We start from the raw sequence: 27461 nt of genomic DNA, 5'->3' as shown, positions 1-27461 counted from the left end.
AGGTTCTGAGGGATTTTCCTCCTGACCTGAAAGCGATTATGGTGTGACTTGCAGTAAGCCGTCCTCTTCTCTGTGCCTGATAGGTATTTCTTCCATGTTGGAATGGGGCCCCCAAGCAACCAAGGCCCCCAATGTAGGCTAAGCACATGTCTCAAGCCATCGAAGACCTTAGCTGGTTGTGCCTCCAGTTCTTTCCCAGAACTATGCTTTGCTTTGACCTTCTCTCCAGGAGAGGAGGCTCACTGCTGGAGCAAATGCGTGTGGCTGATAAGTCACAGCCATCTCCTGGTGGTCTGTAGTGCCCCGTGGTACAGCCGCGGGCAGTACCGCACCCAACCCGGCCTGCTTTTTGTGGTCTCCTCCTTTGTGACTGCTATAGCATATGTTTTATTAAAAGGGAAAGAGGAGGGGAGACCAGAGGTTATGTACATGGGCATGCTCAAGAATGTTAAGATTGAAAATCTGCTCAGTGCTAAATGTCTAAAGGCTTTGTCATTTTGCCTGCTGCAAGAAAACCCCAACAGGGACACTTGGGTGGAGAAATAAGAAATGGAAGAAAACCAACGCTTTCTCTTAGGAATTCTGATTCTAAAACAGGAAAAGATTTCCTTGTGTTCTATTGAAATTTGCCTGCTTTCCCCCAACATCTTCAGTCAAACCTTTTGATGTGATATTGATAAGCCCCTGACCTTGAACGGTGTTTTCCCATAATATATGGACTCAACTTGAGAGTGGCGGAAGGCGAGGTAGTTCTCAATGCCTAATGAGATATCCAACATTTCAGAGTCCTCTTCCTGGCACAAGGGAAGCTTCCTCTGCCAATATATGCTTCAAATAATTAACCCAAGTGTATGATATTTCCAGGATCGAAGTGGAGAAGCGGCTCAGGGCAAACCCCAAGGAAACGTGCAAACCTCAAAGTTTCCAGCCCTCTTGGCTGCGCTGTAGTTAGCCTCTCTGTCAGCTGGAATCCTTTCCCCACTTCTCCCTATCCAAACAAATCTCACCCCATCCCCCTTGGCACAATTCTGATTCTGCCTCCTTGGAATACTGATAGATCTCATTATTTGTATAAATCAATCGTAGATTAATTTGGTCAGCCTCATGAATCTCTTGCATTGAACTGCTATTTAGAGTGTATATTGTCATTGACCTCTTCTCCGGATGTAAAGCTATTTTCCTAACTAGACTGTAAGATCATTGAAGGCAAAGGCAGTCTTATAAGACTTTTGTCCCTCACCACCCTTCTGTAAGTGCCAGAGAAGCCCTCTGTCACCAGAACCTCCCATTCCTGTAAAGTACAGAACAACTGAATCATATCACAGCTACTAAGATGAAACCATTTCTTTGGAGAAGTCAGTCGAGTCTGTGGCTGGTTTAAGAGCGATGAGACCCAGGCACCAGCCCCTAGGTTCCCTTCCTTGCTGTGTGACCCAGAGCAAAACAGTTCACCCTTATGAGGTTCTCTTCTCTCCCTTTTCCCAGCAGGAAGCTAAAATCATTCTAGCTCTACCTCTTAGGGTAATCAGAGATAAATGAGACAATAAGCTATGTGAGGATTAGTTAGATGAGCTCCCTAAAATGCCCTCAGCCCTTTGGAGAAGGATACCATTATAGAATGTAAGCAAGGTCTTATTTAAGAGAAAGAGTTGAATCACCAAAAAATACACTGCACAGTGGGGAAAACAAAACACTAACCAGGAAACCTCCACACTAAGCATCCCAGTCAGCAGAAAGTGCCCACGCAGATGGCTCAAGTCCCTCCAGATTACCTCTTGTTTGTGAGCTGGGCAGGGATTTTGGAGCACCGTCTCAAAAGGGATCTTTTTTATCTGATGCTCCCCAGTGGCTAGACTGTGCCCTGGGAAAGGAGATTAGAAGGAGTTGATGACGCAGGGATGTGCTTTGCCCTCTGGCCTTGCTCAGTAAACAACCTGTTAGAAGGCCAGAAAGGAGCGCCCAGAGGATGATCTTAAAGGCCAAATAGGAGCAGACGCCCCCATCCATGAGGCTGGCCAAGCAGGCACCCTCCTCCCTCCTTTCTTGTGCCCACACTGCAGCACACATCACTCCATTCTCAGAGGCAATGCCAGCCCCCCCTTGGTGGGAAGGGAGAAGCAAGAGTCAAGGATGCTTCTATCTTCTCCATGGCTGCAGCTCAGCTGCCCAGCCCTTTGGAATCAGCTCCCCTCCAGCAGGGAGGATCACCGCCTGACATTCACTTCCTTTCCCTCAGACAATTCACAGTAACTGTGCACTGCGCCTACTCAAATCATATCCCCCCTAAAAGAAGCAAAGCATGCCACTTTCCCCAGAGTAGGCAGCAGCTATGATATCAATTGGATTTCAGGATCATTGGGGCAGCATTTCTCGGCCGTGCCCCCAGTGCTGCCAAGCAACTTATTCTGGGTGAGAGGGAGCTCCAGAGGGTCCTGCCTTAAACAAATAACATGCACACAACTGTGTGAAATCAAGAAGGAAAACACACAAACTCCAGCATCACTTTGCTGTTGCCTGATGTCATCAGACTGCCCCCCAGGGGATTTTGTAAAATACTTTAGCTGCTTGGTTAATACTGGAATTGCATGTGTTCTAGAGAGAGTGGTCAGAAAGAGTGTCCCTTCAACATGTACATGTCTGGAGAAGGACAGAGGCAGAAATACTTGACTAACAATGTACCTTTTATTCTCCTGATTGTTCTATGCTGACGTATAATTGTTCCTGCTGGATAGGGCCCTGATTGCCCAGCTAGAAGCATGGCCTGTTAGAATTGCTATCCTTTTAACAAAACATTTGTTCCTGCTCGGGGCACCCGGCTCTCAGGCCTAGGAAGAGCACACACACAGTTCTTTACAGAGGGGTTGTGCAATTACGTTCCAGTGCATTAGCTTGATTATTACTTAATATTTGGTTTAGGTCTATATACCCTGGATAAATATGTACCATGCAGAGGGACCGCTTGGTGAGGAAAAAACTCCTCTGGGCTGGAACAGCAGCTCCCAAGTTCGTGCTCTCACTAGGAAGGAAGACTCCAGACATTTGGGGCCTGGGCAGAGAGCTGCGCATGCATGGTTCTCCTGTCGGCAGCCTGTTTCCTGCATACAGCTGTGAGCACAGGCACACACACACACGTGCACATACACACACACGCACACACATTGTAGGCACCATTAGACTCTACCCAGATGAACACAGAACCAGGGAGAGAGATGGCTAGATAATGTCAGCATGCCCATCGCCCATCCTTCCAGCACAGCAATGCTCTCCCAGGCATCTCCAGTGTGCTGCAGGCTCAACTTAATCACTGGGGCTTCTGCCACCACCCTGGGGAGACTATTTGCAACCTACAGGGTTCACTTCAGAATATTTTTTCTTGGCTACCTGTGCATGGGGAGAGAGACAGGTCTCTACAGATATGCCACAGAGCCCTGTGAATGTATGAATATAGCCCTATGAACATGTGACTATAGATGCATCATGTATCATGACCTCAGCTTTTCGGGGTCCCTCCCAAACATAGCGAACTGAGTACAGTTCAGTCTGGCATCTGGCTCTGCAGGCAAAAGTCCTCGTCATCTTCTGCAATTATGCAGCCCGATTGGATTTTCTGAAGCTAATGGGAGTTGCACTAACTTTGAGGACTCAAACCAGGCAAAAGCAATATAGGTCAGGCAGAGTGCCCAAGCCGTGTGACAGCCATGCAAAACCAGGAGGCAATAAGAGGGCTATCTCTAGCAAACTCCAAAGTCCACCACTCAGTTCCACAAGACAGAAACTAAGAGGGCTGAAGGATCACTCCCTCTGCCTGCATCTGCCAGGCACTAGGGCAAGAGGGTTGCAGGAGGGCAAAACTCTCCCTTTACAAGGGACACACCAAAGGACAACGAAAACGAGATGGAAAAAAATCCCCAAACCCCGCGCGGTTACCTTGAATCCTTGCAAGAGCCCTCCTTGCTGTATCAGCTGCTCCCCAAACCTCCCCCGACTGGGAGGAGTCTCCTAAAAGATCCCAGGTTTTTGTGCAACATCTTCGGTGGCAGCTTTCCAAAGTTTTTACTTCATGATTTCTGGCGGCTCCTTCTCCTTTGGGGAAACGCAAATGCCTCCCCCTCAGCGTGTGAGAGGGAGCGGATGTCTCTTTTCAAATTCTCTAGCTCCCGCTTTGCTGCCGCCGCCGCCGTTAGACCCCTTGCCTGCCGCCTTCCCGCCAGGCAGCAAGGGTCCCTGGCACGCAGAGCATGTTCCAAGGGGTTCTCGGCGCTGGGCCGGGGCACACGCAGCGGGAGAGGGAAGGAAAGTGCAAAGCCCTACTGGGGGAGTCCCCTTTCCCTCCACCGAAGAGAACCCACGATCTTGCCTTTCTTGCAACTCTAAAGAGACTCACCGCCCTCTCCCTCTCCTGGAGTCACCGTGGTGCACAGGGCAGAGACAGGTCCTCCGACTTCACTGCTCGCTCCGCAGCCTGCAGACCTGCCCCTGTGCTCGCCCTGCATGGCAGGTGCACATCCCTGGGCAAGTCCTAGCGGGGCCCTCCGAGCTCAGCGGAGGCGCCGCGGAGGCAGCCGAAGCAGCTTCCGAGGCACAGGGTTTCCATCTCAGGGATGCAGCCAGGCGCGTCCCCGCTCCGACTACGCGCTCCGCACCTAGGCAGTGTCACCTGCAGACTCTGACACCAGATGAGTGTCTTAAGATAACAATGCTGCCCTGCCTGCCTCTCTCTTTCTTATGCACGTACGTTGGCAGCCAATGGGACGCAGCGCCCACAGTCTCCCCGGGCGCCCATTGGCCGGGCGCTAGGCAGGGGGCGGGCTCGGGGTCTCACTGCTGTCTCCTTTGGGGAGCTGGCTGGCTAGGGTGCCGGCTCTGTTAACCCTCACGGCTTGGCAGCAGGGACTTTTTGGTGTGGACTAGAAAGCCTTGGATAAATTCACGGCTGGGGAGTTGGAGAGTGTAAGAAGGCTTGAGGAACAGAAGAAGCCAGGGAGCTAATTGCATTTTCTTCTAATCTTCCTGAGTTACAATAATCATTTATCCCAGACCATTTTGTTTGCTTGCTTAACTAGAACTCCCAGAGATAGGGGCCCATTTGAGCCATTTTCCTTCTAATTGGAGGTTTTATTCAGTTGTTTTGTGCATTTTAGCTTTTTGGTCCTGAATTACTTAATTAGAAATGAGCCCCCAAGTGAGAAATACTTATCTCACAATGTATACACACACACACACACACACACACACACACACACACACACACACACACACACACACACACACACACACACACACAGATACCAGATAGGGAAAAGATAGTAGGAACTCAGAAGAGTAGAAGGGGAGAGAGAGAAGAGAACCAGATTTACAGACTCCGAAGGGCTAAGTCAAGAAACATTTTGTCCACACAGTAGGGTTGTGAAGACAAAGGTGAAGAGATGAAAGGGGGGAAAAATGTCCTGTTTCCAAAAAAGGGAATTGTTTGGCCTGTGGTGTTTTCCTTCTGTGGGTCTCCTTTCACTTCAGGGTGTGTTAGGAAGAAGGACTGTGGGTCTCCACTTGGTTTTGGAGCCCTGGGGAAATCAGAACAGGGCCAGCCTTGTTTCTGTGAAGCAGGTGCTGTTGTGGGGCCTGTGCATTTGGCGGGTGGGGAGAGGAGAGGAGAGAGAAAAAGAAATATTAACTTTGCATCAAAGACTGTGAAATGTATTCTTGATGTCCTAATGAGAATGCAAAACTAAATGACGCCCAGCTAACTAGAATGCTCCACTAAATTTTGGCAAAAGCATGGGAGAGCAATAATTGAAGACAAGTCAGATTCCACAGAAAAGCTAAGGGTTGGAGTTGGCAAAGGAATTTGGGAGTTTATAGTAAATTGTGCGGTGGGGGAAATAGGAGAGGGGAATACATAGAAAGTGAAAGAAATGTTTTGGTTTAGTTTCCTTAAATGGAGAGGAACATCAAAGCTTATTTTGTAAAAAACTGGAAGAAAAATAAAAGCTAAAAAAAGAGAAAAGAATGCAGAGGATTAATGGATGCCAAAGTACTATAAATCAGCATTAGCCAAAAACTATCAGGGAGGCACACGTTCTGAGTGGATGGGGAGAACTTACAAACATTTCTCAGATACATACCCTCAGTGCTTTAGAACACATCTATCCCTTTCACCTTTATCCCCCCTCCATATCTTGTAAGGCTTACCTTCCTTCTCCACACTGTAAGCATCTGCTTGCCTAAGCTATAAAACATATCAGAGAGTGGTGTCTTAGGTCCCCCAGCTCTCCTGTAGTATAAAAACATCCACAGGGACCAGTGACAACCTAAATTGGTGCAACTGCTGAGTTCTTTATTTCTGTGCTTCCTACTAGAGACAGAGACCCCCTGAACTTGTCCCAGCTGATAAGACACCACCTGTTGAGAGTTTGTAAGGGAATAGGAGGGAGTGGATAAATGGAAGTAGTTGAACAAATGATCACCAATTTCAATGGAAAGGAAATAAAAATTTCTAAGATGTCTAAAAGAGAAGGAAAGGGGCTAAAGTTGGGAGATAAGAAAAATCTAAGAAAAGAAAAACTTGCCATGCTTTCTTCTCCTATGGAGTCCTAATCTGTGTTAAAAAAAATTAATGAGTTATAATATACATTAAAAATTCTACAAGTATACAGTTTGATGACTTTTTGCTTAGATAGGCATCCATGTAACCCCAACCTATTATTATTCCCAGCACCTTGGGGAGCTAGTCCAGCCTTTCCACTATCCAGAGATAACTACTGTTCTGACTTTCATCTTCAAAGATTCATGTTAGTTGTTCTTGAATTTCATAAATACAGAATCTTAGAGTATACACTCTTGGGTCAGCTTTCTTTCAGTTATTTAGTCTGTGAGGTTTATCCAGGTAGTTGCATATTTTTCATTGCTATGTACTATTCCACTGCATGCCTATATGCCATTTATTTCTCCTTTTCATGCATATTTGGGTTGTTTCCATTTTTTTTGGTCTATTATGAGTCAACCCACTACAAATGTTCTGTGCACATCTTTTGGGGACACATGTAATCAATTATCTTTCATGTACACCAAAAAGTTTAATTCACCTAATTTGCTTTTGGCTCCTACGTGGAGAAAATCCCCTGAAGAAGATTCTGAAGCCTACTCCCTTTCTGAACGAATTGAATAAAGGGGTAAGGTCAAAGGCTATCACTACTGAGCACCAACTAACTGCTTAAAATGTGTTAGATCCTTCACATACATTATCTCATTTCCTCCTTACTACTCTAAAAAGCATGCATTATTATTATTCCTATTTTGCAAGTAAGAATTTTGAATGTAAGACATTTTACTAGAAAATTGCCTTTGACCTTGTAAGGTGAATGAATGTGTGTGTGTGTGTGTGTGTGTGTGTGTGTGTGTGTGTGTGTGTGTGTTAAGTGCTCTGTGAGAAAAGCTAAGAGAAGAGGAACAGATAAAAGTTCTCACTGCATAGATAAGGCTGGAGATTGGTCTGTGGAGATGGGATGATCTGGAAAATAAGAGTGGTGCCTTCCACATGGATCGAACAGTGGGGGGAGTGAAAATGGAGAATGGGCTTTAATGTAACTGGGATGTGTATGTGTTGTGGGAGGAGGGGCTAGATAGTGTAGTAAGCACTAAATCTAAGAGAATATATAGTGTGAGATTTGGAAGAGTTAAAAAAATTTTAAACCATGCCTAAACTTTATCCTGGAGGAAAAGTAATATTTTAGAATGACAAAAGCAAGATTTCATGAGGATCAACCTGGTAAAGAATAGGTTAATGGCAGGGAAAGCATTCAAAAGATATTACAAGAGGCAAGGAAAGGAGTCCCTGGTACTTGAATCTTGAATAGTTGAGGAAGTTGAACCTGAGGAGAAAAGTCAGGATTGGAAATAACAGAACCTGCTATTTTTTATATAGTGTCTTAGTGAATATAAGTACTTGCACTACTTATATAATCTGTGGCCTGGAGGATGGGCCAAGATCACTGACTCATTTTATTGATGGGGGCACTGAAGATAAGAATGGTCCAGTCTTACCTCCAAATAAGCAAATTATGGAGGTAAAACTGGGATTAAAGTTGGCTGTCTCACTACCTCATTTTGTCTATACACAAAGGTAATAATAGATGCATACAAATTTCTCCCAGTCCCATGTAAAATATCACACAGTAGTTATGGTCTGGTTTCTATGACCTTCAACCTCTCCCCTATCTCTAGGTATTTAATTCTTCAAGAGGATGCCATGTGATGTGACATTGCATCCACGTTTACAGGAGTCCATGCTCTGGCGAAATTTGATCTCTTTTTATTGTACTGTTTTCTGGCTGCACCCTTCCATAGGGTCAGTGGTCTATAAAGGCTTGAGACACCAACTTCCGACATTTCCAACTCAATACACATTTTTCAATGTCCATTTAATCCATACACTTTTCTTGTACATGTGAGTAAGAAAACATGTCAAAATGACTATGGATAGGCAAAGAATTCTAGACAGTGACATTAGAAAACCAACCCCAAATGGTCACTTGGGCTTTCTAAAATGACTCAAGACACTTCAGAAAATTAGAAAGAAAGATTTCAAAATAATAATACAATACATGTTACTCCAAGCAGGAAGAATATTTTTCCTCTAGAATCTGTCCATGCCTTGCTTCATGCCCAGCATATGGTAGGTATGTCAATGTTTACTGAAGGAATTACTGTGACCCATAAAGTCCAATGCTTATCCTTAGGTGTGCCTAGGTGTACTGTAACTGTGGAGTGGACAGATCCTGGGGTAATGAAATCTTGTTTGTGGTCTTAGCTCCACCTCTTCTCAGGAGATGGATCTCAGGTAAATCATCTCACTATTTCAGTGGGTTCAGTTTCCTCATCTGTTAAATGAGAGATTGGACTAACAGTTTCATACCATTTTGACATTATAGGACTAAGTGTGTTTTCCTGGCATCTACTTCAGTTTTAATGGTAAACCTTGCCTAACTAAGTTCACACTGTTTTTTATGCTGGGTAGAGGAGAATAAAAAGTATCGTCCTGTCTTTCTCTTCCTCATTATACCTTCTAGAGAAGTAATGAAGATGAGGATGAGTTTTAGAAAGGTCATTAGCTAATGAATCTTGTTTGCAGTTGTTTGCAAAGCTGCATGTTAAAATACCTCTGGGTTAGTTCTCAGATAGTCACATTCAAATGACTCAACTTCTAACAATTTTTGTTCATTCTTTGTGATAAACAGATCTTTTGCCCCTTCAACATGACCTTAAATATGGCTCATTTTCTCTGTTCCCATCTATCAGCTAGAGTAACCGCCTAAAACATGTGGCAAAACCTTTGTTCTTTTAAAGGACATGCATTCACATATGCTAGAAAATTGACATCAGGTAGAATGAGAATGAAATTGGATCTAAATGGGGGTCCTCTTTTTAATTAAATTCTTAGTAGGAACTACCTACACCAGTCTCATAACACCTGGTATTAAAATTAGCATTGAATAAATGATGTTGGAACAAACTTTGGAATAAGTTATTGGTTATCATGTGAGAGAAAGTTCAGTTAAACATCAGATTCCACAAATGCCACTTTTCTCCTACTGTTTATTGCACATTGTTAGCATTTTGTTAAGGCAACCCTGCCCTGCACTAATGGAAACAAAACATTATTTTTTGTTACTGTTACCTGCCCAGTGCTACTCCTGGTTGGGCTGGGACTGACTTGGTCCATATCCAATATATTCTTTTTTTCCTTTTCCATTTGGTGAGGGTGCTTGAAACTAGTTTTCTCACATTTTCTTTCAGCTCTGTTCTATTGACTAGGTTCTCTAAAAGTAAAGGCTCAGTATTTCTTGGTGCTCACTGTACTTTTTCTATCAATTACAGCATTCCCCAAATCATCTTTGTATTGGCTATGGTAGATGGCATTTGTAACAGAAAGGAAACCGAGAGGCAGAGAGAAGTTGCAAATAAAAGTTCTGGTCTCCTGCTTAATTGTATACAGTACATTGGTTTTGTTCGTTGTTACTATCTACCCCTTGATCTATCTGTATCTATATACCAAATACTTCCTTTAAATATTTCTGCAAAGGTAGTACTGAGTAAAAATACATACGTGCATTTACCCCAGCACCTGCTTGTCCAGTGCACAAATCCAACTAGTGGGTAAAAAAAAGACAAGAAAGGGACCACCTACATCCACATACTAACTGGGGGTGGATTTGCTTCTAGAGAGACCCCCCCACCACCACCTGCTCTGAGGAAGCGCCTTTTAAGGTGGGTGCGTGTGAGCCCATTCCAGGCCATCTGGATGATGATGTGAGAGCAAAGATTTTGCATTGCAAAGATAGATTTTTAAAAAATGCAGTGCAGGTAGCTAATAGCCGAGACTGTGCTCGTGCTGGGGGATGCAAAGGAGGAGAAAGGCGGCAGCCTGCTGGGGGCTGACCTGATTCCCTAGAATCCTGGGCTCTCTTCCTCTTTCCTCCGACGTCCTTCCTCCCCCTTTTTTCCCCCCACCCCACCCCGCCACCACCCCCTTCCCCTTCCCCTTCCCTAGATAAGCAGCTCGGAGAAACAAAGAACGCGGGCTCTCCGGGCACCGGCGCGGAGCCCAGCACCCTGCCCGCCGCGTCTGGTTCCGGGACCAGCTCCCCCGGCCCGCGTGCTCCGCAGCCTCCCCCGCCTCCCGCGCTCGCTCGCTCGCTCCCTCCCGCTCGCTGCCTCCCCCACCTGCCAGGCTGGGAGGACGGCGCCGGGGCTCAAGATGGCTTTAGCCGGGCTCTGCGCCCTGCTCGCCTGCTGCTGGGGGCCGGCGGCGGTGCTGGCCACGGCCGCGGGCGACGTGGACCCATCCAAGGAGCTGGAGTGCAAGCTCAAAAGCATCACTGTGTCGGCGCTGCCCTTTCTGCGCGAGAACGACCTGAGCATCATGCACAGCCCTTCGGCCTCCGAGCCCAAGCTCCTCTTCTCGGTGCGCAACGACTTCCCGGGGGAAATGGTCGTGGTGGACGACCTGGAAAACACGGAGCTGCCCTACTTCGTGCTGGGTGAGTCCCGGGGGAGGTCGCGGCGCCCGAAGCGCGGGCCAGGCGTCCCCACCCCCACCCCGGCTCGCTCTGAACACCCGCTCGCGCCGGCCTCCCCTCCCCCACGCCTGCCGCCCTGGATCCGCCCCACGCCTTGACCGCGCTCCACACCCACTTGCCGGCGAGGGCCGGTGCGCCTGACTTCTCCCCAAATCCGACCGGGATGCAGGGCCCTCAGCCTTCCCTCTGCCGCCCTGGCCCAAGACACAGGTTGCATGGGGCTATCTGACACCTTTCCCAGCCTTGACCTCCCAGCTTTCTTTCAGGAGCACGTTGACAGAGCACTTCTTGTCTGCTTCCAGCTCAGCAACCATAAGCCTTCTCCGTCCGCCCTGCCCACATGTTCAGTTCTTTATTCACACCCCCTGGGCTCCCACCCCAACCCACAGCATCTCCTGGGAGTTAGAACCAGGTAGCCCGTTGTCACCTTGCCAGTCATATGTAGGCCAGATGGCACTGGCCATATCTCTCGTCTTCACTCCTTCAGGATTCTTACCTGTCATCAGGTTACTGACTCTTTGGGGCCCTGCTTCAGAGCAGTGAAGTTTCCTCCACCACTGGTGCCCATCCTGGCAAGCTCTACCCCCAGGCCTACATGTGACAACCTTCTCATTCAACCACCTCCACATCTCCACGTCACTTCATAGTTCTTTGGATAAAGAAATCACCACCCAACTGTAGTCTGTTAACACTGGTGTCTTCTTTGTTCTCAGCGCCCCCTTAGGTAGGCATAGGTGTTCCTGCACACAAATTGACCTTCCTGGGCAAGAGGCCCTTCCTTCCTTCCTTCTTTTCTCTCTCCCTCTTGGTACGCCTATTTTAATGTTCTTGGCCCACAAAACTCCTTCAGATACTAGAACCTCTACATCACTTCTAATCCACTCCTCTTCGTTCACTGCCAAGCTGCAAAGATATTGTGGTCCTGCTCCAGCATCTTGCATAGCACCACAGGGTCCTGTGAATTCCTTAAGCAACATTTCCCTCACTTCCCCATGTGCAGATGGATCTCTCACTATGTTGTGCATGTCCACCATGCAATCCATTTCTTTAGTGATGCCATAAATCCTTCTTGTTTTGCTCAGGAGAGAATTCAAAAATAATCATAAGTTAATCTCTCGACCAAAAAAAAATTATACAGGAGGCTGTTCCATTTACTTAATGACCTATGAACTAGAGTTCACTTTGCAGGAACATGGCTTCCAGATGGCCATCCATATGTAGGCTCGAGCCACAAGTGGAATGTTATCCAACATCTCCCTCATGCTCTTTCTTCATACTGAAAACATGAAGAAGTGGGTGAGTAAACCCCCACTGCCCAACTCCTATGGAAAAGCAATTTCAAAAATTGCCCGGTCCTTTGAAAAGTTGGTTTACCATTCCTGGAGTGCAGCTCAGTTGGCCCCATTAAGCTCAACCTACACTCTTGATGGCACTATTTGTTCTTGCATTAAAAACATACCAATAACAATAAAAACTGGGGGCTGGCTGGGAATGGGGACATTGCAAATACGCTGCTCATTAAAATGTGCGATTGCTGGGTCATTCAGTGCATGTAATTTTGTGTGGAAGTCATGCTGATGTGCAAGTACAATCTGTTCATCATAGTCTATAAAGATGAGTATAGGGAATTACGTGTTTCTAAAGAGCCTGTCTTGGGCTGTATATGTAATGTTGGCTGTGCATGGAGAGGGAAATATGTGGCACATGGAAAAACGGACATTGGGCCAGCAGGTATTCAAAATTCCACTTCCTTTTTGCAGGATCCCCAAGCCAAGGCCTAAAGCCATGATGTGCCTACTAGAATCCAGGGTGCACAGCAAAGCCCAGATGTTAAAGAATGGCTTTTCTGCACCTCTGTGCAAAGCTGCCCACTGCAGTACCCTGTTGGAGTTGCTATGGTAACCTCCTGCAACTTGGCATTCACATGCAGGAACAGACACACTCTCTCACTTCAGGGCCAGATGCATTTACTAAATGCATTGATTGTCCCCTGCCCGGTCAATAGGGGTATGTTTAAAACCAGAGATGGGCTGGTACCTACCCCTTCTGGACCAGTATTCCCAGGGAAAACAGGAGGTAGAGCAGAGTTGAGCAGAAAGAGAAAGCAGTCCAAGTTCATGGAGGGTAGACTCAAGTATAGCTGCTTTTGAAGCTAACTTTTGTGGTCCTGGATTCTCTCTCGTGGCCAATGATAAGGTCTGTAGTGATTTTGATTTGGAACCTAGTTTGCTTAATCCATCCCTTGGATGAATATCAATCAGTCAGGCCCTGGAATTTACTGAGCATTCCCTTGCTTGCTACTCTTAGGCACTCTTAGGGTACAGAAGTTAAAAAATATAAAAGGCTCCTACCCTCAGGTCAGTGGGAACACAGACTGAGACACCTGTAAGGGCTGTAGGTCCTAACACCGGATTGTGCGGTATGGCTGTTGCAGGTGCAGGAATGCTGAGGAAGGAGGTACTTGTGTGGTAAGAGAAGGCTCCATGGAAGACATGGGCCTGACTAGGGACCTTGACCAAAATCAGATCCTTTGGTTTGCCTCCAGGATCATGTCCTGTCATTCAGTGAGGCAAACAAGGGTCTTCTTCTGACTACACCCAACTTCTCCAGGCTGTTATCCCTACAGGCCTGCCGTGGCCATTCAGAACGCTTTCAAGACTTTGCACATGCTGTTCCCTCTGCCTAGATGGCTCTTCCTGCCTTTTCTATTTGGCAGTCATCCATTCTTCCTTCTGACCCCTGCACACGTCATCCATCTCTCTATGAAGCCTTCTCTACCCTCCCTAGGGAGTCTCAGTCCATTCCATTAAAAAAAAAAGACACAAAACATAAATGAATGAAATTAAACATGGATTTGGCTTGGCCTAGGAATGGAGAAGCCAACTGAAGTTGTGAAAAGAAGATGAGCAAAGGATGGTGGCAGAGCGAACGTGAGTGAGCATGGCATGCGTGTGGTGCAGTGTGGAGATCTGCCTTGTGGTATGAGAGTTGAGAACACTGTGTCTGGCTCTGTAGACTGGGGCATGGTTCTCCACTTAAAAGCCAGGCAGGGGAGGGCTGCCTTGACGTAGAAAGCAGTGGAGCCTGACTCCCAGTGACTCTCTCAGCCATCAGTGTTGTCAGTATTGCTTGTAGGATAATCCCGAGGGGCAGGGGAGGGGATGGCAGTGTCTCCCTTTCTCTGAGGTAGGTTTGTAAATTGTGGTGCATGGGCCATATGTGACTTGCAGTTGTATGTTGTTTGGCTAACATGGCTTTAAAATGTTTTGAATTTGAATGTTTGTAGTCAGGGTATATCATCTCTAGATTGACATACATCCCACAAATGTTAATTGTACTATGGCTGACCCTCATTAAGGTATGACATACTTCCCACAAATGTTGATTGTACTATGGCTGATCCTCTTCTTTAAGGTACTTACCTGGCAACTCCAAGTTTTGTAGCCTTAGCCCCTGCCTTCAGAAGTGTTGTAGGACTCTACAATCACAAAATAACTGTAATTTCTAATTTAAAATATTTAGATACATAGGCCCTACTGTCCTCTCAGGAGACTATACAAGGTTTGCTGAATTAGTCAATTAAAATTTCATATCTCAACTAAAATTTTGTCTCTCAACTTCCTAAACAGTGGCATTCCTGCTTTGGAGGTGTATTTGATTTTGAGACAACTGGTTAGCCAAAAGTGTGGCTTCCACACTAAAGTGTGGTTTTCTGTGCTGTGAGCAGAGCATATTTATCAGACTCATTGCTATTTGAAGGGAATGCCTCTGTGTTTCAGACCCAACTATTGAGCTTGTGCATGTTTTGAACTTAGTGAGGAAAGCTGTTTCTCTTGTGCTTGGAATTTAGCTGTAGCTGTCATGGCTTTTGATTGAAGAAGGAACCCCTGAAGATAAATCAATCAGCCTGCCGAGATGTAGTGAGTTCCCACATGCAAGGTGCTGTTTAAAGTGACTGGAGCAGTCCAGTGTGGTGGTTAAAAGAATAGGCTTTAAAGACAGATCTGGCATCAATGCCTGGCTTTGCATTTATTCCAACAGTGGAGAAAAGTAAGGATCAGAGAGGCTAAATAACTTTCTCAGGGTCACATGGCTAACAACTGATGGATTCATCATTCCAGCTCAGATCAATATAACATTTCAGGCTTTCTCTTAGTTGCTGTTTTATATGCCTTACATTTTTTTCAAAATCTGTCCTTTTTCATGGTTGGATAAACGAGCCCTGACAATGGTTAGAAGAGGGCAAGCACACTCACCTGGTTTGTAAAGAGGGGTACTTTATGGTTTCTATGTAAATACCTTTTTGAATATCCTTGCCCATTGAGTGATTTTGACATAAACCCTAAAGCAGAAGAAGATGAACTTCATCAAGAAATATTTACCTAATTTGGTATACTTCCCTAAGCAGAATAATTCTTATTTCATTCATAGTTTCCAGGTGTGGATAGCCATGTTCCATATGTGTCATGGTACCCACAAGATAAATGGGGATGAAGATAACAGGCCCAGCATTCTGCTCAGAAGGCCCCACAGAAGTGCAAGCTGGGAATCCCAAAGAGAAGACTCCACTGTTAAATGGGGCCATCTAGAAGGTGCTGTAGTTTTTCAGCTCTTACCCAAGGCCACTGACCTTTGTGTTAGGCACCCTCATCCTTAGAACCCACTTTCAGAGCCCAGTGGAGCTGTCCGAATAGCAGTTACTGAATGTTCTGATTGCCTTCAAATGTAATGTTGGATATAATTTTCTACTTGTTAGTGAGCTTTTGCCTAATGGGAAGCAGCTCTAACTCTTTTCACACATCCCCCTTCTCCCTATTTGGGAAGAAACTTTATAATTTGTTTCTTTTGTTCTCTGCTGCAGTGAGCTGCCTAGGTTAACGGTAAACAGATTCAGAGAGTGGCAGCCCCACCTAAGACATGGGAGGATGAATGGTGGCAATCTTAAGGTAGGGTCTTCAGCACTTACATAAATTATACTAGCAGAATGCTCTAATTTATAGTATTGGGAGGGTTATTATTTACTGCTTCTTTAGAGAAATGTAGATTTTTACATCAAAGGAATTTTGAATGCAAGAGTGATGAATTTTACAACACTTCAAATGCTCTTCTAGATATACTGATATGGTTTGAATTCAAATCATTGGGGTTTTTTAAGGAAAAATAAAATATAACCTTAATTTCCTTATTCATCTTTGGAGGAAAGATTGGAATTTTGTTTTATAGAGGTTTTATATATATATGTGTGTATATATACATTTTTTTTTTTAAGAAATGTAACTAAACCTAAAAGGCTAGTAGTTTCTCAGCTTAAGGCTAGTTTATAAGAACAGTAGTTGGCACCTTTTCAGTAGGCACATGCCAAGTCTTTATTTTTTCACGTTTATACCAAGTCCAAATATATGCACACAGATGGCAGAAAGAGCTCTATTTTGAGCAAGGTAATGTCCCAGGACAAGTTAAGGCTTATGGTGATTTCTAATGTGCCACAATTTGGCACCTACCACTATTTTTTATTATAAATACAGAGTATTATTTTATTTTTTAATTGCACACAATGTGAAACTTTGAGGAAAAAAAAGTGCTTCTGTTGATTCCAAGGTTTCCAAGGAAAAATTAAATTGTTGCTGATAGTCATCTAAACTGACATGCCAACTTTAGTAAAACAATTTGGTGTTATCTAGTATAGTTGAGAAGGTGCATGCCTTATAACCCAGCAATTCCACTTCTAGGTATTTATTACACAGGGGTTCTTATGTACATACAGAAGAATCCGTGTCGCATCATTGTTGTTCATAGCAAAACCTGGAAGTAAGCCAGCGTCCATTAACAGGAAGCCAGAAGTACACAAGGTATTACAGTCACCCAATGGAATATTATCTAGCCGCGAAAATGAGTTGCTGCTACGTACATCAACATGCGTATATTGCACAAATGTAAGTGTTAAGTGAAAGTAAGCAACTCTTTGAAAAATACATAGAGTTCAATGTAATTGATATAAAATTCCAAATAACATATTGTTTAAAGATACATAAATATGTAAAATTTTATGAAAAGCAAGGAAACAAAAATCACCCAGTAAGGGATGGGCATCACCTCTGGAAGAAAGAGAAGATGATGTGAAGGGAAGGGAAAGAAGGGGAGCTTCAGACATTCTGGCCGTCCTTGATTCTAGTTTTTCTTCCATTTTTAAAAATAAACTTAATTTTTTATAACTTCAAGATTTACAGAAAAATTACAGAGGCAGTCCAGAGTTCCCATAGACTCCACACCCAGTTTATTACCATCTTACATTAATATGATACGTTTGTTACAATTAAAGAACTGATTCGGTACATTACTCTTCTGTCAAAGCCATACTTTATTCAGATTTCCTTAGTTGTTACCTAATATCATTGTCCTGTTCCCAGATCCTGCCCAGCATTCTACTTAGTCGTGTCTTCTTAGGCTCCTCTTGGCTGTGGCAGAATCTCTGACTTGTTTTTTGATGACCTTGACAGTTTTGAGGCGTACTAGTCAGGTATTTTGTAGAATGTCCCTCCATTGGGATTTGTCTGATGTTTTCTCATGATTAGACTGGGGCTATGAGTTTAGGGGAGGAAGCCATAGAGATAAAGTGTCATTTTTATCATGTCATGTAAAGAGTACAGTCTATCAGTATGACTTATCACTGTTGAGTTGACCTCCATCACCTGGGTGCGGTGGAATTTGTCAGATTGCTCTACTGTAAAGTTAACTCTTTTTTTCCCACTCTCTGTACAATAGGAAGTCACTAAGCATAGGCCATACCAGAAGAATGGGGAGTTAGGATCCACCTTTTTGAAAGCTGAGTATCTGCATAAATTAGTTAGAATTATTCTGCATGGGAGAGTTGTCGTCTATCTTCCATTAATTAACTTATTTAACCATTTATTTATATCATATAGTCTCATGAATATTTATTTCATACTTGGGTTATAATCCAGTACTACTTGATTGATCTCATTGCTCAAATTGTTCCTGTGTTGGCTGACAGAATCTCTTTCAGTTGTCTTCTGTGTCCTTTTGACATACCCCCTTAACGTGGGGTTTTGTTTTGTTTGTTTTTTGAATGTTTTGTTACTTTCTGTCACACTACAAGCTGTTCCAAGCTCATTTTGTATATTGCCTGCCCCACTCCCCCCAGTCAGCTATTTCGCCAAAGAGCCCAGATTCTTTTCATTGAAAAATGATATTCGAAACCAAGACCTAGGCACTGTGTGTGCTTCTTTATACTCTGTGTTTTTGCTTCTATGGTCTTTCAGCTGAGAGGAGCAAGGAAATATATGTGTGTCTACTGACTCATATGTATACATATATCTGTAATATCTATAACTTTCTATATGTGTCCATCTGTATTTAATATGACCATCTGTATTTATAGCTAAGCATGAGTTCATACTGGTATCTCCAACTCCAGCCCATTATCTAATTATCATTATTTAATTATCATTATCTAATCCTTATCTAATCCATGGGTCATTCTAGCCTCCTCCCCTTGCTTATCTCACTCCATCAGTGAGAAATCTAGTTTCCACTGTCTTCCATCCATTTATTTTATGCATCTGTAGCAGTATCAAAATTATTTACCCATTCACCATGGGAAAAACTTTATTAGACTACAGTTCTTATGTGCAGCTTCTTTTGTTTTTAATCTTATAGACTCCACTCTTCTCCAAAGTTACTTAGGTCAGCACCCTCCTCCCCTCCCCTCCCCTCCCCCAGTGGGGTTATTTCATACATTTTGGATGCAGTTGGTGTTTTGTCACATTCTGCATTCCATTCTGGGATCACCTCGCCTCCTAAATGATTTCCTTTAATTCGTACACATTAAGATCGGTTCTTTGTTCTCTGAAAGTTCTGTGGGTTTTTAGCAAATATAGAATGTCATATATCCACAATTACTGTGTCACAGAGAATAGTTTACTGCCCTAAAAAATCCCTCACACTTCACCCATTCAGCCCTCTCCTCAATACCCCCAAACTCTGGCAACCAAAGACCTTTACTGTCATTATAGTTTTGCCTTTTCCAGAACATCATATAATTGGAATCATACCGTATGTAGCCTCTTTCACTTACCATTATGCATTTAAGATTCAATCTTGTCTTTTGTTCAGAGCTTGATAGCTCATTTGCTTTTATTGCTGAATAATATTCCATTATGTAGATATATCATAGTTTGTTTATCCATTTACCTTTTTTAAGGGCATTTTATTTGCTTCCAGTCTGGGGCAATTTTAATAAAAGTGAATATGAATATTAGCATACAGGTTCTTGTATGCTTCCTTTTATCTTGCTTTGTTTTTGTAACCTCAGTGCAGAAGTTTGAGTTAATCACACTCCTTAATTCACAATACATTTTATCGTAAGTCTAGGTGGTTCATTTATTTGCCTGTTCATTTCTCTTTATTCCTGATTCCCACCTACCCCTCCCCATAGGCAAACATTCTAGAGCAATTATCTCTTTCTTGCAGTTCTACTTTCTGTAGTTTTAGTTACCCTTCATCAGCCATGGTCTGGAAGCAGATGATCCTCCTTGATCTTCAGAAGGTCAAGAGTTGCCTAATGCTAGGTCACAATGCCTCCGTCATTCATCTCACTTCATCTCATCACATAGGGATTTTCTCATCTCACAGCATCACAAGGGTGAGTACAGTACCATAACATGTTTTAAGGGAGAGAGAGAGAAAGACCACACTCATATAACCTTTATTATTATATATTGTTATAATTATTCTATTTTATAATTAGTTATCATTGTTATTAATCTGTTGCTGTGCCTAATTTATAAATTAAACTCTGTCATAGATATGTATGTATAGGAAAAACATATGTAGTGCTTGGTACTATCTGCAGTTTCAGGGATCCACTGGGGTCTTGGATCATATCCCCCATGGACAAGGAGGGACTAGTGTAATTTTCCTGTGTGTGTATATATGCATGTATGTATGTGTATGTTCTTTGCAAAGTGTGAGTACTTGTTTTGTGTCCAGGTATTTTTAATTTAACTAAATGGTGATGTGATATAATAATACTCTGATTCTCCTGTTTTTCAGTCAACCCTGTATTTTGAGGATTCACTCATGTTACTATGTATGACTATTGCCTGACACTGTCCAATTGAGCTGTCTGCAATAATGATAATGTACTATATCCACCTTATCCAGTAAGGTCATTTTAGGCACATGTGGCTTTTCAGCATTTGAAATGTAGTTTGTGCAGCTTTAAAGAGCTAAATTTTTACTTCTTAAAATTTTTAAATTATTTTATATTAAGTTACCTCCTGTGGCTAATGACTCCCATGTTGAACAGTGCATATATATGTGCACTGCCATCATTGCAGAAAGGTTTATTGGACAGCACAGGTCTAGCCCATTGATTCTGATTGCTGCAGAGTACTCCATGGTGGGCATCCGCCACATTTTACCAGTCCTTTTGGTAATGGAGACCCAGCTTGTGTCCTCTCTCCATTACTATGAACAGTGCCAAAGCTATCATCTTTGTGCATCATTCCTCAAGGACCATTAAAATTTCTCTGGGATATATAAGCAGGAGTAGAACTGCTGGTTCATAAAAGCAATGTAAACTTAATTTGACTAAGTACTGTTGAATCATGCTCAGTATGGCTGTATCACTCTACATTCTCACCAGTGGTGTTGTGGGTTATTGTGTCCCCATACTCTCACCAACAGTTGTCTTTACCCAGTGTTCCAGTATTTGGCAGTCCACCAAGTGTAAAGTGATGCTTCATTTTGTATTTTTGGGAGCACTTTAAATACTAAGGATTATCTCTTTGACTGTACTATGAGTTACAAATAATTTCCAAGATTCTTGTAGGTGTCTTGCTTCTGCCTATGTTTTTGTTTTGTTTGGTTGTTTAATTAGTTTTTCAGAAGCTTTTGAATTTTATGTAATTTAAATTATTTATTATTTATTTTTGACTTCTACATCTTAAGTCTTAGTTGGGAAGTTCTTCCTCACATTAAGATTATAAAGGATGTACCAACTTTTCTTCTTCTACACTAATGGTTTTAATTCCTTTCATTTAAATGTTTGATGTATTTTGAACTTATTATTATATATATATATATATCAGAAGGGATAGCCTTATCCAGATGGTACCGTATGAATGTCTTCTATTATTATATATATATAGTTTAAATGTGAATATATATATTCATGTGCCTATCCATATTGTTTTAATTATTGAAGCTCTGTAATATTTGATAGGACTAGTCACCCTTTACTACTATTCTTTTTCAGAGCTCTCCTAGCTATTCTCTTTTTAACATATATGCATATATATATATATATATATATATATATATATATATATATATATATATATACATCTTCAAAGAAGCTTTTATCTAGTTCTAAGAAAAAATAACAAGAATAAGAAAAACTAGTTGTATTTGTTTGGAATCCTTTAAAATTTTAAATTAACTAAAGGAGAATTAAATCCTCATGATGCTGAGTTTTTCCATTTATGCACCTGGTATATCCGTATTTGTTCCAGTTGGCTATTCTGCTCTTTAGTAGTGTTTTAAAGGCTTTTTTCCCCCTCATATGTAGTTCCTGTACATTTCTTTTATTTTATTTTTTTCCTCGATAATTATTTTTTATTGAAGGGTAGTTGACACACAGTATTACATTAGTTTCAGGTGTACAACACAGTGATTCAACATTTATATACATGATAATTCTAGATACCAGCTATCACCATACCAAGTTGTTGCAATTTTTTGACTATATTCCTTATGCTATACATTACATCCCGGTTACTTATTTATTTTACAATTGGAAGTGTGTTTATATGTATATATATATATATTTTTTTTGTGAGGGCATCTCTCATATTTATTGATCAAATGGTTGTAAACAACAATAAAATTCTGTATAGGGGGGTCAATACTCAATGCACAATCATTAATCGACCCCAAGCCTAATTTTCGTCAGTCTCCAATCTTCTGATGCATAATGAACAAGTTCTTACATGGAGTACAAATTCTTACATAGTGAATAAGTTACGTGGTGAACATTACAAGGGTAGTCATCACAGAAGCTTTCGGTTTTGTTCATGCATTATGAACTATAAACAGTCAGTTCAAATATGAATATTCATTTGATTTTTATACTTGATTTATATGTGGATACCACATTTCTCTCTTTATTATTATTATTTTTAATAAAATGCTGAAGTGGTAGGTAGATACGAGATAAAGGTAGAAAACACAGTTTAGTGTTGTAAGAGAGCAAATGTAGATGATCAGGTGTGTGCCTGTAGACTATGTGATAATCCAAGCTAGACAAGGGCAATAAAACATCCACGTATGCAGAAGATTTCTCTCAGAACAGGGGGGGTGAGGTTCTAAGCCTCACCTCTGTTGATCCCCAATTTCTCACCTGATGGCCCCCCTGCGACTGTGCCTGTCTTAGGTTGTTCCTCCCTTGAGGAATCTTACCCGTCTCTGGCTAACCAGTCATCTTCCGGGGCCATACAGGGAAATGTTAAGTTGGTAAGTGAGAGAGAAGCCTTATTGTTTGAAATGGTTAGCTTTTTACTCTTTGCATATTTATGCCCTGTGGCTTCTATGCCCAGCATTTGTCTTGAGGTGTCTTTACCACTTGGAAGAATTATGATACTCGGTAAATTTGACATGTGGCATGAATTCTATTTAAGGGTTGTAATTAGGTAGGAAGAAGAAAAGCTATAGAAGTAGCAGGTGGAAGAAAACCTGGGAAGATTGATTATTTCTTTGACATATCTTCTTGTAGAGTAACTTCAGCATGGATAGGTTTTAAACTACTAATTAAATTATGCGCACACATTAACATAATAGGAGTACAGTTACGTAACCAAAGCATACCTGTAATTACCAGCCATCTCCAGTGAAACCAAGAAAACCAGTTAGGCACCTTAGGCATTTGTGAAAACTTATCTATGATATGGTGGATATTGTCCAGCTGAACTTGGAACAGTCTGAGAGAAATCAGACAAATTAAAACAACCCATTCCTGGGGACTGTTCACATCCCTTATGTTCTTTTAACAGTAAATAGTCTGTGGTTGTAAGATTTTGGAGCGCTACAATTTGCACTTCTCCTAATTCTTGGTTGAGTTCCAACAGTATAGATCCAGTCAAATTTGTTGTTTTACTGTATGCACAAGCCAGCTTAGATATCTCCTTCCTCATTCCCATGGCAAGTCCAGGAACTGGTGGGATGAGTGCATCTACAGCTGTAGCAGTGCGTGGATCTTTGTTGGGGTTTTTTTTGCTGATCATCTTCTGTCATGAGTCTTCTCGAGAGTGCTGATGTTGGAAGTTCTTTTTCATATCGTATCTTAGTTCATTTTTGGGGTAGCCAAATTAGGCTTTAATCCTCTGTATAAACACAAACAGACCCTTTGCCCACACTTTTATATGCCCTTTATATCATTGTGTAGAACTCATTGGAGGTCACCACACAGGAACTTTTTTTTTTTTTTTTTAACATTAATCTACACTTACATGACGAATACTTTGTTTACTAGGCTCTCCCCTATACCAGGTCACCCCTATATACTCCTTTACAGTCACTGTCCATCAGCATAGCAAAATGTTGTAGAATCACTACTTGTCTTCTCTGTGTTGTACAGCCCTCCCCTTTCTCCTACCCCGCTATGGATGCTAATCTTAATACCCCCCTTTTTCTCCCCCCCTTATCCCTCCCTACCCACCCATCCTCCCCAGTCCCTTTCCCTTTGGTACCTGTTAGTCCATTCTTGAGTTCTGTGATTCTGCTGCTGTTTTGTTCCTTCAGTTTTTCCTTTGTTCTTATACTCCACAGATGAGTGAAATCATTTGGTATTTCTCTTTCTCTGCTTGGCTTGTTTCACTGAGCATAATACCCTCCAGCTCCATCCATGTTGCTGCAAATGGTTGGATTTGCCCTTTTCTTATGGCTGAGTAGTATTCCATTGTGTATATGTACCACATCTTCTTTATCCATTCATCTATCGATGGACATTTAGGTTGCTTCCAATTCTTGGCTATTGTAAATAGTGCTGCGATAAACATAGGGGTACACTGGTCTTTCTCATACTTGATTGCTGCATTCTTAGGGTAAATTCCTAGGAGTGCAATTCCTGGGTCAAATGGTAGGTCTGTTTTGAGCATTTTGATGTACCTCCATACTGCTTTCCACAATGGTTGAACTAATTTACATTCCCACCAGCAGTGTAGGAGGGTTCCCCTTTCTCCACAGCCTCGCCAACATTTGTTGTTGTTTGTCTTTTGGATGGCAGCCATCCTTACTGGTGTGAGGTGATATCTCATTGTAGTTTTAATTTGCATTTCTCTGATAATTAGCGATGTGGAGCATCTTTTCATGTGTCTTTTGGCCATCTGTATTTCTTTTTTGGAGAACCGTCTGTTCAGTTCCTTTGCCCATTTTTTAATTGGGTTATTTGTTTTTTGTTTGTTGAGGCATGTGAGCTCTTTATATATTCTGGACGTCAAGTCTTTATCGGATGTGTCATTTTCAAATATATTCTCCCATACTGTAGGGTTCCTTTTTGTCCTATTGATGGTGTCTTTTGCTGTACAGAAGCTTTTCAGCTTAATATAGTCCCACTTGTTCATTTTTGCTGTTGTTTTCCTTGCCCGGGGAGATATGTTCAAGAAGAGGTCACTCATGTTTATGTCTAAGAGGTTTTTGCCTATGTTTTCTTCCAAGAGTTTAATGGTTTCATGACTTACATTCAGGTCTTTGATCCATTTTGAGTTTACTTTTGTATATGGGGTTAGACAATGGTCCAGTTTCATTCTCCTACATGTAGCTGTCCAGTTTTGCCAGCACCATCTGTTGAAGAGACTGTCATTTCGCCATTGTATGTCCATGGCTCCTTTATCAAATATTAATTGACCATATATGTCTGGGTTAATGTCTGGATTCTCTAGTCCGTTCCATTGGTCTGTGGCTCTGTTCTTGTGCCAGTACCAAATTGTCTTGATTACTATGGCTTTATAATAGAGCTTGAAGTTGGGGAGTGAGATCCCCCCTACTTTATTCTTCTTTCTCAGGATTGCTTTGGCTATTCGGGGTCTTTGGTGGTTCCATATGAATTTTTGAATTATTTGTTCCAGTTCATTGAAGAATGTTGCTGGTAGTTTCATAGGGATTGCATCAAATCTGTATATTGCTTTGGGCAGGATGGCCATTTTGACGATATTAATTCTTCCTAGCCATGAGCATGGGATGCGTTTCCATCTGTTAGTGTCCCCTTTAATTTCTCTTAAGAGTGACTTGTAGTTTTCAGAGTATAAGTCTTTCACTTCTTTGGTTAGGTTTATTCCTAGGTATTTTATTTTTTTTGATGCAATTGTGAATGGAGTTGTTTTCCTGATTTTTCTTTCTGTTGGTTCATTGTTGGTGTATAGGAAAGCCACAGATTTCTGTGTGTTGATTTTGTATCCTGCAACTTTGCTGTATTCCGATATCAGTTCTAGTAGTTCTGGGGTGGAGTCTTTAGGGTTTTTTATGTACAGTATCATGTCATCTGCAAATAGTGACAGTTTAACTTCTTCTTTACCAATCTGGATTCCTTGTATTTCTTTGTTTTGTCTGATTGCCGTGGCTTGGACCTCCAGTACTATGTTAAATAACAGTGGAGAGAGTGGGCATCCCTGTCTAGTTCCCGATCTCAGAGGAAATGCTTTCAGCTTCTCGCTGTTCAATGTAATGTTGGCTGTGGGTTTATCATAGATGGCCTTTATTATGTTGAGGTACTTGCCCTCTATTCCCATTTTGCTGAGAGTTTTTAATATGAATGGATGTTGAACTTTGTCAAATGCTTTTTCAGCATCTATGGAGATGATCATGTGGTTTTTGTCTTTCTTTTGTTGATGTGGTGGATGATGTTGATGGACTTTCAAATGTTGTGCCATCCTTGCATCCCTGGGATGAATCCCACTTGGTCATGGTGTATGATCCTTTTGATGTATTTTTGAATTCGGTTTGCTAAAATTTTGTTGAGTATTTTTGCGTCTACGTTCATCAGGGATATTGGTCTGTAGTTTTCTTTTTTGGTGGGGTCTTTGCCTGGTTTTGGTATTAGGGTGATGTTAGCTTCATAGAATGAGTTTGGGGTATTCCCTCCTCTTCTATTTTTTGGAAAACTTTAAGGAGAATGGGTATTATGCCTTCCCTGTATGTCTGATAAAATTCCGAGGTAAATCCATCTGGCCCGGTGATTTTGTTCTTTGGTAGTTTTTTGATTACCGCTTCAATTTCGTTGGTGGTAATTGGTCTGTTTAGATTTTCTGTTTCTTTCTGGGTCAGTCTTGGAAGGTTGTATTTTTCTAGGAAGTTGTCCATTTCTCTTAGGTTTCCCAGCTTGTTAGCATATAGGTTTTCATAGTATTCTCTAATAATTCTTTGTATTTCTGTGGGGTCCGTCGTGATTTTTCCTTTCTCGTTTCTGATACTGTTGATTTGTGTTGACTCTCTTTTCCTCTTAATAAGTCTGGCTAGAGGCTTATCTATTTTGTTTATTTTCTCGAAGAACCAGCTCTGGGTTTCATTGATTTTTGCTATTGTTTTATTCTTCTCAATTTTATTTATTTCTTCTCTGATCTTTATTATGTCCCTCCTTCTGCTGACCTTAGGCCTCATTTGTTCTTCTTTTTCCAATTTCTATGATTGTGACATTAGACTGTTCATTTGGGCTTGTTCTTCCTTTTTTAAATATGCTTGGATTGCTATATACTTTCCTCTTAAGACTGCTTTTGCTGTGTCCCACAGAAGTTGGGGCTTAGTGTTGTTGTTGTCATTTGTTTCCATATATTGCTGGATCTCCATTTTGATTTGGTCATTGATCCATTGATTATTTAGGAGCGTGTTGTTTAGCCTCCATGTGTTTGTGAGCCTTTTTGCTTTCTTTGAACAGTTTATTTCTTGTTTAATGCCTTTGTGGTCTGAAAAGTTGGTTGGTAGGATTTCAATCTTTTGGAATTTACTGAGGCTCTTTTTGTGTCCTAGTATGTGGTCTATTCTGGAGAATGTTCCATGTGCACTTGAGAAGAATGTGTATCCTGTTGCTTTTGGATGTAGAGTTCTGTAGATGTCTATTAGGTCCATCTGTTCTAGTGTGTTGTTCAGTGCCTCTGTGTCCTTACTTATTTTCTGTCTGGTGGATCTGTCCTTTGGAGTGAGTGGTGTGTTGAAGTCTCCTAGAATGAATGCATTGCATTCTATTTCCTCCTTTAGTTCTGTTAATATTTGTTTCAGGTATGTCGGTGCTCCTGTATTGGGTGCATATATATTTATAATGGTTATATCCTCTTGATGGACTGAGCCCTTTATCATTATGTAATGTCCTTCTTTGTC

The 27461-nt window shown here is 42.1% G+C and overlaps 2 protein-coding genes across 4 annotated transcripts in view; one reads left to right on the top strand and one right to left on the bottom strand.

The window, feature by feature from the left end:
* BRINP2 (BMP/retinoic acid inducible neural specific 2) overlaps positions 1-11631 on the bottom strand; it is a 106062-nt gene extending 94431 nt beyond the window's left edge. Inside the window, exon 1 of one of the 3 annotated variants that reach the window (XM_036916751.2) lies at positions 11572-11631. The gene's annotated coding sequence lies outside the window, so the exon portion shown is untranslated. Of the gene's footprint in view, positions 1-3927; positions 4736-11571 lie in introns of those variants that run through there. The other 2 variants (XM_036916749.2, XM_036916750.2) reach the window with 2 other exon arrangements.
* The window catches only part of ASTN1 (astrotactin 1), a 283553-nt gene continuing 266645 nt past the window's right edge, over positions 10554-27461 (top strand). The window contains exon 1 of the mRNA XM_036916747.2: positions 10554-11036. Coding sequence (XP_036772642.2) covers positions 10754-11036 — 283 coding nt within the window. The 5' untranslated portion in view covers positions 10554-10753. The remainder of the gene's footprint in view (positions 11037-27461) is intronic.

This window comes from Manis pentadactyla, chromosome 9 (genome assembly GCF_030020395.1).
Source record: "Manis pentadactyla isolate mManPen7 chromosome 9, mManPen7.hap1, whole genome shotgun sequence".
Taxonomy (NCBI): Eukaryota; Metazoa; Chordata; class Mammalia; order Pholidota; family Manidae; genus Manis; species Manis pentadactyla.
This window is presented reverse-complemented; position numbering and strand designations above follow the sequence as displayed.